A 14,353-nucleotide genomic window follows, 5' to 3' on the forward strand; every position below is an offset into this window, starting at 1 on the left:
TGTAAAGTGCTGACAGATTTCAGCAGCTCATTATAACAATCATACATCATTCCTTGCCCCAGAGGATTCTGTCAAATTGTGCACCTTGTGTAGCTTCTGGAACTCTCGAAGCTCCCTGCTATGTTTAATCTTGGTTTAAAGGGGTGGTTCACCTTCAAGTTATCTTTTAGTATGTTATAGAATGGTCAGATCTAAGCAACTTTTCAATTGGTCTTCATTATTTATTTTTTATAGTGTTTAAATGAATCACCATCTTCTTCTGACTCTCTCCAGCTTTCAAATGCGGGTCACTGACCCCATTTAAACAACAAATGCTCTGTAAGGCTTCAAATGTATCGTTATTGCTACTTTGTATTACTCCTCTTTCTGTTCAGGCCTCTCCTATTCAAATTTCAGTCTCTTATTCATATCAATGCACGGTTGCTAAGATAATTCGGACCCTAGCAACCAGATTGCTGAAATTGCAAACTGGAGAGCAGCTGAATAAAAAGTTAGATAACTCAAAAACCACAAATGAAAACCAATTCCAAATTGTCTCTGCATTTTACTCTCTACATCATACTAAAAGTTAATTTAAAGGTGAACAACAACCCCTTTAAATGTACTATGGCTCAGACCCTTGAATCTATTCAATACTATCTGTTCTTCTACAGTAGATAATAATGTATGTGAAAGTCTTATTGGTGATAATATTCCTTCACAATATTCACCAGACCAAGGTACATCTTATTCTAAAAGTTCTTAGCCTGAGGAAGGGAGTGCTCTGAGTGAGTTTTTTTTCTGTCAGCGATTTGGATATTTTTCTTAAAGGGGTGGTTTACCTTCAAACAACTAGTTGTTTTCAGATAGATCACCAATGACTTTCTATTTTCTATGTGTGACCGTTTTTCTAATATTGAAGTGTATAGTGTCTTTTTCACCTTGTGAAGCAGCCCTGGGAGGGGGGGGGGGTCACCGACCCTGTAAACTGTTCTAAATGGGTACATTTAGTTGATATTTCTTAGCTTTGTCCCTGCTAAGCAGAATCTCTAGGTTTCATTAAAGGCAGCTGTTAGACTTGATACAATAGTTACTAATACGCCAGAGATTCTGCGGAGAAATGTATCAACTAAATGTTGCAAAATTGTAACAGTTCAGAGTCTGGACCTGAATTACTGAGCTGCCAGACTGAAACACCAGAGACACGAACTTTAAACTTAGATTTTGGAAAAACAGTAAAAAAATAAAAGATGGAAAGTAATTGAAAAAAGTCTTTATTTCTGGGGAACAATCTAAAAACAACTGAATAAAAAAGTGTTTGGAAGGTGAACAACCTCTCTAATGCAATTAGAGATATTATGGGAGAAGATCTGGATTCTGAGCCCCCTAAAAAGAAAAGCAAACTTTTCTAGTATTGCTAAAAAGAGCTTTTTTTTCTTTTTCTTTTAGAGAATACTATTAAGAATAAATCAGAATGGGAAAAGTATAACTAAAAAAACTTTCCACCCCTAAGAGGCTTTTTCCCTGGATGACTGTAAAAGTTGGGACTCTTCACCCAAATGACGTCTGCTTCCTAAACTAAGAGCTGTAGGACTTAATGAATTCATTTGCACATGGTTAGGAAACTGGCTACATAATCAAGTACAGAGGGTGGTTGTTAATGGTACATTCTCTACTTGGAGTAAGGATCTTAGTGGGGTCCCACAGGGCTCTGTATTAGGCCCACTTTTATTTAACTTGTACATCAATGACTTAGGGGATAGTATTGTAATGTATCAGTGTTTGCAGATGAACAAAACTATGCAGCCCAATTAATTCCATCCAGGTATATGAGGAAAGAATGGCCAAGTTGGGTTTGTTCACACTGGAGAAGAGGTGCTTAAGGGGGATAAATATATATATATATATATATATATATATATATATATAATATATATATATATATATATATATATATATTCCTAGAAATCTGATAAGGTAAAATCCTTCCTCAACATATGTGTAATTCTAAAATATCTTTTTTCGTTCATGAAGAGCACCATCCTCTATGGCAGCACAAGACTGGAGATATAGCAAAAATCAGAAAGACATTTTCTCAAAAGGATAAGCAGACAAGGTAGGGACAGATCTTCCTTTGGAGATAGACCTTTTTCAGCAGGACACCAACTATGTAGGGGGCAGGTTAAACCACTTCTACCCTGCATGGGTAGCAGCTACTACAGACCCGTGGGTTCTACAGATTCAACTTTTGGTTATAACAAAAGTGCCTCAGGAACTGTAGCAGAGAAAGGCCCTTATGTTTGCTATCCAGAAATTCAAGGAACTGAGTGTTCTGCTTCCAGCTCAAAAAAAATGTAAGAATTTCAGGGAAATTGTTCTCCTGTTTTCCTTGTTCCAAAACCAGGAGGAAAATTCAGGACTATTCTAGATCTAAGATTCTTCAATTGTTTCATCAGCAAAAAAGATGCAAGATGGAAACTGTCAATTCAGCTATAAAGTCTCTTCTTCCTGGGAACTAAATGGTTACTTTAGACCTCAAAATGTGCATTTACTGTTGGCGAGGGTGTGTGATATCACAACTACTGCAAAAGCAATTGTCCAAACCCCCTGAACTAGCCCCTCCTACAAATATATCCAACAAACTGTTCTAAACCCACCAGAAAATGACATTTATTTCTTCAACTCAGTTGCTACGCTAATTGCCAAATGCTGGAAAACCTCCACATAAACAACCCTTCAGGAATGCGTAGCCCTAATTAATGGAGATATCATCGATACCAGATAACAATCTGGACCAATACCATAAAATATCAGTCACTTCGTAGCTTTAAGGAGCTACACTGCCAACCTTGAGTATGAAACCCTAGATAGCACTTGGTTTTTACATGATTTTTTTTTTTTCTTTTAGTTTTGTAATGTTTTACATCACCATCTGTTTATTTTTCTTATATGAAAACCTTGACTTATTCCACATGTTCTTGTTTGCTAGGCATACTGTGAATTATCTAACACTTTATTGCTTCAAAAAAATGTGTATTGACATGTGCCAATAAGAGTCTCAGAAGTATTTAAAGGAACAGTAAATCAAAAAATTGAGTGTTTTAAAGAAATACAAATATAATGCAGTGTTGCCCTGCACTGGTAAAACTGATATTTGCTTCAGAAACACTACGATTGTTTATATAAATAAGCTGCTGTGTATCAATGGGGGCAGGCAATCAAAGGTGAAAAGGCTAAGGCTACACAGCAGATATGCTCTGTAGAACATAATGTTATCTGTTATCCACTATTTAACCTGTGCCATATAGCCTTTTTTTTTTTAATTCCCACATTACTACACAGCAGCTTATTAATATGAACTATAGTAGTGTTTCTGAAGCAAACACATCAGTTTTACCAGTGCAGAGCAATAGTACATGATGTTTTCATTACTTTAAAACACTTTAATTTTTGGGTGTTACTGTTCCTTTAAGGGTTGCTATCCACGAAGACACCACCATCTAGAGTTTGCTGCACTTCCATTAGACATAAAAAGTACTCCACAAAATTTTTGACAGTTGTAGCTGACAAGGTCTCTAGGTATATACCTAGACAATTGTAATTATACATGCAAAGGAGTGAGGAGAGCAGTCCAAAAGCAGATTTATTTTAGACTACAAAACCTAGACAATTGTCTTTTATAGGTAAACTCTGTGGATCGCCTCAGACAGGATCTTCATCCCTCAATTTCTACTCTATTGGCTGGCTAATAAACTGGGAAAAATTATTCCTGTGTCCATCCTATAGGAAATAAATTGTGGGATAGCAAAATTATTCTACCAAAACAGACAATGTCAAGAGATCATTCTGAAAGTAACATAGTAAGTTAGGTTGAAAAAAGACACACGTCCATCAAGTTCAACCTTTTAACCTGCCTAACTGCTAGTTAATCCAGAGGAAGGCAAAAAAAAAACCCCATCTGAAGCCTCTCCAATTTGCCGCAGAGGGGGAAAAATTCCTTCCTGACTCCAAAATGGCCATCGGACCAGTCCCTGGATCAACTTGTACTATGAGCTATTTTCCATAACCCTGTATTCCCTCATTTGCTAAAAAGCCATCCAACCCCTTTTTAAAGCTATCTAATTTATCACCCTGTACAACTGATTCAAGGAGAGCATTCCACGTCTTCACAGCTCTCTCTGTAAAAAATCCCTTCCGAATATTAAGCCGCAACCTCTTTTCTTCTAATTGGAATGGGTGACCTCGCATCAGCTGGAAAGACCTACTGGTAAATAAAACATTAGCGAGATTATTATAGGATCCCCTTATATATTTATACATAGTTATATCACCCCTTAAGTGCCCCTTCTCCAGCGTGAACATCCCCAATTTGGAAGTCTTTCCTCATAGCTAAGATTTTCCATACCTTTTACCAGCTTAGTTGCCCTTCTTTGTACCGTCTCTAATTCAGTAATGTCCTATTTGAGCACTGGAGACCAAAACTGCAGCATATTCTAGATGGGGCCTTACTAGTGCTCTATACAGTGTAAAAATGACCCCTTCCTGCCGTGAATCAATGCCCCTTTTAATACAGCTCAAAACGTTATTTGCCCCTGATGCTGCTGACTGGTATTGCTTGCTACAGCCAAGTTTATCATCTACAAGGACTCCAAGGTCCTGTTCCATAGCGGTGGATGACATGGATGTCACATACTGGATGGAATTAATTGGTCATCTGCAAACACTGATGCATTACTTACAATACCCTCCCCTAAGTCATTAATGAAAAGGTTAAATAAAAGTGGACCCAATACCGAGCCCTGATGGACCCCACTAAGAACCTTGCTCTAAGTAGAGAATGTACCATTAACAACCCGATCCTGTAGCCAGTTTCCAATTCATGTGCAAACGACTTAATTAAGCCCAACAGACCTTAGTTTAGAAAGCAGTCATTTGTTGGGCACATCATCAAATGCTTTGGCAAAATCCAAATAGAGCACTAATCATAATCATTACTTTTCCCAAACCTGCCGCATTTTCTATTTGCATCAGGAGCTTAGCCTCCTTCTCCTCACTCACATTAGACCGTCTATAGCATACTCCTACAATTAATTTTATTTGCTGGATTCTTTACAATCAGTGTAAAAGATCTTTACAAAAGAGGATGACCATCTTTCAGACAAATCCTGGAGGTGTTGGGTCTGTTTTCCACAGCCATAGAAGCTATATAGCAAAAAGCCATCTGAAACAATTACTTAATTTCCTATTAGGTACTTGGGACCAGAAGGAAGGATCTTTAGACAGAATAGTATTCCCTGTTAAGAAAATCTCTGAGGTGGCGGCTCCAGGTAAGTATTCTAACAAAAAGGAGCACCTCTCTTTTACAGTCAACCCGTGATACTTACAACAGAAGCCAGTCAGAAAGGTTGGGGAGCTTACGTAAACCACCATCTTGAATCAAGGAAGATGGGAGCATCAGATGAAAGAACTTCATGCAAATTCCCTGGATTTGGAGGGCTCTCCTTTCATTCAAGTCCCAGATAAATGGGCAATTTTTTTTTAGATCTAAACAGACAATATCTTAGCAGCATGCTATATAAAGCACCGGGAATGAACAAGGCGCAAATACCTTATACTAAGGATTCAAAAAGTATTTTCATGTGCTAAGGAAAACGTTCTAGGCTTGCAGGCAATAATACATATAAGAGATGTAACAAACTCTTAGGCAGACAACCTAGATCAGAGAGATATACATCCAGATGAATGGGATAAAAAAATTGTGCTTGCTGGAGCGTGCCTCAGGTAGATTTGATGGCCTCAAGACAACACTGCAAATTGCCAAAGTCTTTTTTCCCTGGGACAAGGGGAAATGGGGATAGATGCACTTACAAATTCATGGCCCTTGATACTGGCTTAAGTGTTTCCCCCTCTACCTATGATACCAACAGTAATAAGGAAACACAGCACAATTGTACTCGAATTCTAATTGCTCAAGCATGGGCATGCATGGTTTCAAGACCGTGTCCAGCTCTCAATAGCTACTCCATGACAAATGCCACAGACACAGGACCTTCTCCTGCACGGTCTGATTTTTATCCAAATGCCTTTCAACTACATTCCTGGAAAATGAGACGGACGTGATGGTTGCCTTGGCGGTGTCCTCTGCGGTAACTGACACTATTCTGCACAGCAGGAAAAAAACACTAACTATATACAGTATTTGAAGGAATTTGAAAACAGTGGTATACACAACATTATGTTCTTCCAGAATAAGCCCAAATTGCTGTTATTTTAGATTTTCTACAGGAATGACTCTCCAAGAATCTGGCGCCTAATACAATTAAAGTACAAGAGTCCGCTTTGGGAGTCCTTAGGTGCAAAGCCTTGGAGGAAAATTTCCTCACAAGAAGGTTTGTGAAGACTATTTCCAATCTTAACCTGAACACCGGCCGTGTTTGTTTACCAAAGTGGGACTTAGGGTTAATTCTAAAGGCTTTGTGTCAACCACCATTTGAACCTTTGGCCACTTTTTCCCACCTGTCTATGAAGACAGCCTTCCTATTGGCCTTTGCATCAGTCAAAAGGATATGTTAACAAGCTCTGTCCTGTAAAAAACATATTTTCAGGTGCTTCCAACGAAATTACCAATGACCATGTTCATGGCTTACATTAAAGTTGGTAAACCAGTACCTGAAGAGCTAAAGGCACATTCTACTAGGCAATGTGCAACATCTTGAGCAGAGCATGCAAGCGTACCTGTGGATCAAAATTGCTGTCTGTATGGACATGGGTGAAAGATATGATTTATACTGATTGTAAACCAAAGGCAGCGTGTTATTTCCCACCATAAAAAAACATTAATAATATGCTTGAAGAAAAAGCTTTTGGGCACAAAGTTTTCACACAGAGTGGAACTCGACAAAAAAAACCAAAACATTTTGGTGAATCCCCTATCCTGACAAAGAGAACATATTTCTTGATTCAGCAGAGACGAACAATACACTATTTTACTGGAAAACATTGACAATGAGGCCAGTTGTTTCAATACCGTCTTGTGGTGACAGTTGAACCATCACAAAATATGACAGATTTGTAAAAAGGATAGATACATATCTGTCATACTCACCTCCTCTGGGTTGGGATTTAGTGCCAGGTTTTCCAGGGCTCCAATATTTGCCATAACTGGAACTATAACCATCCCAGTCTGTTAAAAAAAAAAAAAAAAAGAGTAGCATATTTCTAGCAAGCACACAAGTCACTTGACTTAAAGGAAAACAATTGCCCCAGAATAAATATTTAACCAACAGATACGTGACCGATAGGTGCGGTCATGGCACCCTCATATGCCAATTTGTTTATGCACCAATATTAACAAAATATGATTAAACCTAAATATGGTGACAGGATGTTGTTCTTTCATCGCTACATCAATGACATCATTATAATTTGGTGTGTTACTGAAGCAGAGTTTTGTGAGAAGGTTAGTGACCTAAATACTCTTGACAATCCTGTAAAATTCACCTTTGAAATTCATAAGGAATATTTACATTTTCTAGATGTGAAAATTTGGATTAGCACCAATCATATAGAATATACTCTTTTTCGTAAACCTATGGACAAAAATGTCCTTTTGCATTTTAACAGTTGCCATCCAATGTCTATGAAGAGGTCACTACCCATCTCACAGTTCTGCCGGCTGTTTAGGAACAATTCCAATGTTGAATTAGCAGAATCACAAATTACTGATATGTGGGAGTGATTAAAACAATGTGGCTATCCAGTGAATGTTCTTGAACAGGCTCTTTCTATAATCAGGATAAAGGCACAGGGTAACATTAAACGGAACAAGTCACATCCAAACTTGGTATTTAATAATACTAAGTACAATTCATACTCCAATCAATTAAATAAAGCTGGAGGGATGACTCATGTTCCAATCATCCCTGCTAACTGTTGGGTTTACAAATCATCCCTCCTAAGTGGTGGGTATAGGCTGGCCCTGTTTGGTACCATTAGGAAGCATGTGACTCCTCATAACCAATATGCGAGTTATGAGTATGCAAATCCTATGACAGAGGAGATATGGATCCTTTTCTATAATCCATATATTTTCGAATAAATTTTCCCCCTGCAGCTTAGGCTCCCGGCTACTTTCTTTTGATCAACTGATCGAAAGAACTGACTGGCCCAGCTTCCTTGCCCAAATAGTGTGACTCCAAATTGTCTAAGAAGGCAAATATGGATAGCACCTTTGCATAGCGGTTTATGGAAATATCTAATTAAGGGTCTCTCTGTGGACCCAAAAACAAATGTCCTTTTACAATGCTATCACAATACTGCTCTGCCATTCTGAACAGTTTAAATAATCATATGGAAATAAGTAATCACATTGAACTGTATTCAGAACCCTCAAAACATAAATAATGCAGACACATTTCATGATTGACAAAAAACACTTTGGCTATATTACTAGCAATCTGCACATTTGCTTTAGTGCAGTTTTGCAATTAATCAGATCTGTGTTGTTGTCAAACTAGGCAAGTATATACTGTATTGTATATATACCAAACTGCAAATGTTTGTTAACATTATGAATTTTTATAAAATTTCTACAAAATTGAAGCAAAATTGTAAATTTTTGTAAGTGCAGCATTTATATCTTACTCATTGAATGACAGAATGACAAACCATGAAATATGAATCATGGATTTTTTTCCGGTATAGTTATGTTCAGTTCAGACTCTGTCAGTTTATACTCTGTGTTATATAAGCTATTTTCTTGTAGACACTATCAGAGCTTAGTTTTTTATAAAACTATTCTATTGAGTGTAGTAAAGTAAAAAACTGTTCCCAGTCTTTTTTAAGACATTTAAGGGGTATTTAATAAAACTCAAATGTATCTAATTTTTTTTTATCAAAACAAAGTAGACCTAACGCCCATCCATTAATTTAACTAATTTATCAATAATCCTTATAGAAAAAGTTTGTAATAATACAAGTTTTTCGAATGGACACTCCAAAAATGTGGATTTATTGAATTGTCACTGCGACAACTTGAATTGATTGGATGAAAACCAGCGCAGATGACGATGTCAAGAAGCATCTTTAGGGACATCTGCCATTGACTTTTACATGATCTCAACAGGTTTTAGCTGGGGTATTTTTGGATTTTGATTTTTAAAAGCTTTGGTGTATAATAAAATTCAAGTTTTGTTTTCTCTAAAAATTTTAATTTTCCTCTTTAAAAACTCAACCAGAATTGAGGTTTAATAATTAGGCCCCTAAATCTCCCAAACTATGATAAAGCTTAAGAATTCCATTTATCTAAAATGGTTCCCAATTCCTATGGGAGGATACATTTATCCCTAAGTCAGGGATAGGCAACCCGCGGCTAAGGAGCCCCATGTGGCTCTTCATCCTGCTTGCTGCGGCTCTGTCTTGCGGCTTTGCCTGTCACATTGTCTATACAGCCCTTGCACCTGCTGGTGGCTTCTTGAGTGTGCAACCGCGGTAAGCCAATGATTAACTTACTGCGGTCGAACACTCAGATAGCAGCCAGCAGGTGCGAGGGCTGTATAGACATCCCAGGAGTGACAGGAAAGACTGAGCCGCATCACAATGATTCATCATGGTCTTTACCACGATCGCACATTCAAGACAAGAAAAGAAAGATCAGCATGGAGCTTCAGAAACAGAAGTCACATTAAACAGATGAGGACACCAGCATTTAATAGGGCTATTCAGTGTTTAATTTATTTCAAAGTAGGCCTACACATACACACTGCACTTCTGTTTGTTGTATTCTGTTGTTGTAACAGTTAGAATTAAAAAAAGTTTAAAACTTTTAAAAGTTTATAAGCTGTGTTATGTTTTGCGGCTCCAAACTATTTTTATAGTGGAAGAGGGGGCAAAATGGCTCCTTTGATTGTAAAGGTTGCTGACCCCTGCCCTAGGTAGTAGGTGCCCATTTCAATGGGAAGGATTTGGAGATAATGGAAGCTTGGGCTACAGGGATACTTACAGCAAGTTTTTCTTCCAAATAGAGCCAGATCTTTATTAGGTTTATGGAGCACAGTGATCTGGACTTCTTGAGCTTGTTTATGAAAAAGTTTATTTTGGGAAATCAAGTTAAAATGATTAAGTAATGGGGTTAACAGATATTGTTGGAATCCCTTGTAGAAACCAGCACTATAACAGTCTGGGCCAGGGCTTTTGTTGGTTGGAAGATTGTCTATTACCTTTTGTAATTCTTCTTTAGTAAATGGCGGTTCTAGCATTGTATACATGCCGGAAGGGACATGGGGGAGGTTAAGCTGTTTTAGGTATTCCTTTTATTATTTGTAGTTTTATTCAGCAGCTCTCTAGTTTGCAGTATATGTTGCTAGGGTTTAAATTAACCTAGCAACCATGCATTGATTTGAATAAGAGACTGGAATATGAATAGGACAGGGCCTGAATAGAAAGATGAGTAATAAAAAGTATCAATACCAAGGTGAACCACCCCTTAACAACAGGATCGTTAGGAAAAAGCCCCCATTGGCAACTTTATGTGTTATAATGGTATAATGAGCTTACATTTCATGAACATATATCCATCACACAACACCAATACCATTTGTTAGTTTTACAGGATTTACATGCTTCTTTTTATTTGATGGTAGGAAGCATTTGTCCAAGTACTTCTGTCAGAGTGATTTGCCAGTTCTGATTCCCAATGTTTCGCTGTTTTACACAGCTAGGGTATACTTGGCATACAATTTATAAATATCATGATGGTTACCTTCTATACTAAATGGTTGGTTATTAGTTAAACGTCCAAACTAATGTGACAATTGTCTATACTGAAACCTTAAAGGATTTGATGGGTTTGGAATTCTTATATGTGGTACAGGCTATAACCCTGAAGTAACTGATGGAATAGTAACCCCTATTGTTTTCTGAAGTACAGGAAAGAGCATGTGTTACAGTTTTGGGCTTCCAGGCCTATTACCTTTAAGCAAACTAAAATGTGTTTTTTCCTTAGACTGTTTTCCCCACACCATATTTGATAAGCAATGTATAAAGGGCAAACTCCGTTAACCACCCAAATAGTGGGCATTTCATGCTAATGTGGTTGAGAAATTACCACATTCTGTTGGGGAAAATGTGCAGACCTACTGGGGTGATTATCACATTCCATGGCCAAATACAGTCATTAGCTAATGGGATCTCCAGCTGGTCCAGTTCATATCAGACTGACCCATTATCATTCAAAGAGGGCATAATTTTTAATGTTCTATGTGTGAACATACACAAATCTGTATTACTATTTATTTATGTAATGATTTGCAGTATACACTCAAATACTTACTGTATATACTTATACTTTTTGCTTTAATTATGTGACCTCAAAGCACCACAAGCTAGTTTTGGAAGGCAGATACCTTGCAACAGCCACATCAAATGACCAGTTATCTAGATACCAGTACATGCATCACTCCAACCACACAGCTGCTTTTCGGTATCAATTGGCATTCTACTACAGAATATTTGAGGTAATTAAAATGTAATTTATTTTCGTTACTATAGAAGCATTTTTGAAGGTTAGACTACATCCAGAAAAACTCCATTATGTACTTTCGATGTTGGTCACTTTTAAATTGACTAAAATTCTGTACATATACTGCATATGCCCTGGCCATGTAATGTGGGCAATGAAATAAACAAAAAGGAGACAGGTGCTGCCATTACAAGATTGTAATGTGACCACAGTAAATCAGTCCTTGTGAGTTAGTTCATTGATGTTAGATGTCAAGTGTACATGTTTCATAGCTAAAATTAAACAGTGATTAATTTCACAAAATCTTACCCAGTCAGTGATTGGCTTCAGGGCTCCCCATACTGCAATGGCCTTAAGTGATACTCCTAGTTCCTCTTCCGCTTCTCTTATTGCTGTATGTATGATATCCCTGTCTGAGGCATCATGCTTCCCACCTGGGAAACTAAAACAACAATTCAATATTATTAAAACATAAAAGTAACCTGATTTTTGAGATATAACAGCCTATATAACTTCAATACAAACTTGTTTTTGAACTATATACAGTGCCCTCCATAATGTTAGGGACAAAGACACATTTTCTTTGATTTACCCCTCTGCTCCTCAGTTAAAAATTTTAAACCAAACAATTAAAGTCTGAATAACCAAATAAATTAAAGTCTGAATTGTGTACTTTAATCACATCTGATTTGTTTGATTTAAAATTTTACACTGACGAGCAGAGGGTTAAATCAAAGAAAACGTGTCCTCTTCCCAAAAATTATGGAGGCACTGTAACTTTCGTTCTGAAGCATCAGTAACAAAAGTAAGATATTTCTGTACTATCACTTAATACTTTTCTGTTTAATTGTATATGTACTTCAAACTAGTAAAATAGTTTACTGTTGATGAATGTTTTGCTCTTTGGGGTCTTCTGTGATTTTCGGCTGAAAGCCAACTATGCCTCTGTGTGTGTCTGACAGTTTTCATTAAGTCTATGGTAAGAGGCAGGTGCAGTTTAGCCATTTCTCCCCCTGTTCTGACATTGGCCTCAACAAAGAAATAGGACTGCCGTTTTATTTTAACAGTGTCCTCCACACATAAATCTTTTGCATAATGAAAGAAAGCAAGTTTCCAATATATGCGAGTTTTAAAATTGTAATTGCTAATTTCAATGCAAGCCAGCTGATTGAAAATTCCGGGGGAGACCTGACTCCATTTACATTGTTTTAGATTCACACCCAGAGATCAGAAAGGAATAAACAATAGCAACTACATTTGCAAATTACTTTAAAACCATTGAAAATTCCAAAAAGAATATCTATCATTTCTTTCATACAAAAAAATTCTGAAAATTATTTTTGAGTGGAGGACTTTCAATTTCACTTATTTAGCTTACGAACTTCAGCCAATTAAGAAAGAGAAGGAATATTCCTTAAGTGATCAAATAACAATGCACATACCTTACATCGCCCTTGTGTCTTCCTCTGAGCTGAGGGGATCGCAATGTGTAAAGGAATGACGGAGTTCCTTTAAAGGTACACAGCGTCACAAGAACTCCTGCTGATGCCACTGGAGGGACCATAGAGCGACTCAACACTTTACGACATCGCCTCTCTGTTTCAGTCGATAATATCTCACAGGGAAAAGTAGATACACCACAGAATCCTCTGTAGAAAGATGTATACACAAGCACAGAGTCCCTGTAGATAGAGAAATCTTACATAGTTAATTTGGCTTGAAAAAAGACAATAGTCCATAAAGTTTAACATCTCCAAATGTAATTCCGCACACATATACAGTTAGGTTCATAAATCTTTGGACAGAGACAACTTTTTTCTAATTTTGGTTCTGTACATTACCACAATTAATTTTAAATGAAACAACTCAGATGCAGTTGAACAGCAGACTTTAATTCAGTGGGTTAAACAAAAGTATTGCTTAAAAATGTGAGGAACTAAAGCCATTTTTTAACACAATCACTTAATTTTAGCGGCTCAAAAGCAATTGGACAAATGACTCAAAGGCTATTTAAGGGCAAGTGTGGGCAATTCCTTTGTTATTTCATTATCAATAAAGCGGTAAAAGCCCTGGAGTTGATTTGAGTGGGGGGGGGGTGCTTGTATGCGGCCAAAGGAGTTCTCCATCCAGGTGAAAAAAAAGCCATCCGAGAAATTACTACAATATTAGGAGTGGCAAAATCTACAGTTTGGTACATCCTGAGAAAGAAAGAAGCACTAGTGAACTCAGCAACGCAAAATGATGATCGCAGAATTATTTCCATGGTAACGAGAAACCCCTTTACAACAGCCAAACAAGTAAACAACACTCATCAGGAGGTAGGCGTATCAATATCCAAGTCTACCATAAAGTGAAGACTGCATGAAAGTAAATACAGAGGGTGAACTGCAAGGTGCAAGCCACTCACCAACATAAGCATCAAGAATAGAAAGGCTAGATTGGACTTTGTTAAAAAAAACATCTAAAAAAGCCAGCACAGTTATGGAAAAACATTCATTGGACAGATGAAACCAAGATCAACCTCTACCAGAATGATGGCAAGAAAAAAGTGTTGAGAAGGCGTGGAACAGCTCATGATCCAAAGCATATCACATCATCTATAAAACATGGCGGAGGCAGTGTGATGGCTTGGGCGTGCATGGCTGCCAGTGGCACTGGGACACTGTTTATCGATGATGACACAGGACAGAAGCAGCCAAATGAATTCTGAGGTGTAAAATTTATTGGGAGGAGTTTCATAATACAGATGGACAAGGAGGGTTTTTTATTAGCTATAGAGAAAGCAGACCCCACAGTCTGGGCCCCCCTGTGACTGCGGGGTCTGCTTCCTCTATAGTTACGCCACTGTCTGGAGGA

General features: G+C 37.5%; 1 protein-coding gene and 1 long non-coding RNA gene across 4 annotated transcripts in view; one reads left to right on the plus strand and one right to left on the minus strand.

The window, feature by feature from the left end:
- Positions 1-14,353, minus strand: part of nudt8.L (nudix hydrolase 8 L homeolog) — a 35,122-nt gene that overhangs the window by 720 nt on the left and 20,049 nt on the right. For 2 of the 3 annotated variants that reach the window (XM_018225574.2, XM_018225573.2), the window contains exons 2-4: positions 12,940-13,179; positions 11,807-11,939; positions 7,085-7,162 (exon numbers count right to left, since the gene is read on the minus strand). In XM_018225574.2, coding sequence (XP_018081063.1) covers positions 7,085-7,162; positions 11,807-11,939; positions 12,940-13,179 — 451 coding nt within the window. The remainder of the gene's footprint in view (positions 1-7,084; positions 7,163-11,806; positions 11,940-12,939; positions 13,180-14,353) is intronic. The other variant, XM_041569104.1, reaches the window with a different exon arrangement.
- Positions 1,917-7,242, plus strand: LOC108696316. Its single transcript, XR_001932231.2, has 2 exons — positions 1,917-2,095; positions 5,229-7,242. It is a non-coding gene; the product is annotated as an uncharacterized LOC108696316 (long non-coding RNA).

The sequence above is a fragment of the Xenopus laevis genome, chromosome 7L, assembly GCF_017654675.1.
Source record: "Xenopus laevis strain J_2021 chromosome 7L, Xenopus_laevis_v10.1, whole genome shotgun sequence".
Lineage (NCBI taxonomy): Eukaryota > Metazoa > Chordata > Amphibia > Anura > Pipidae > Xenopus > Xenopus laevis.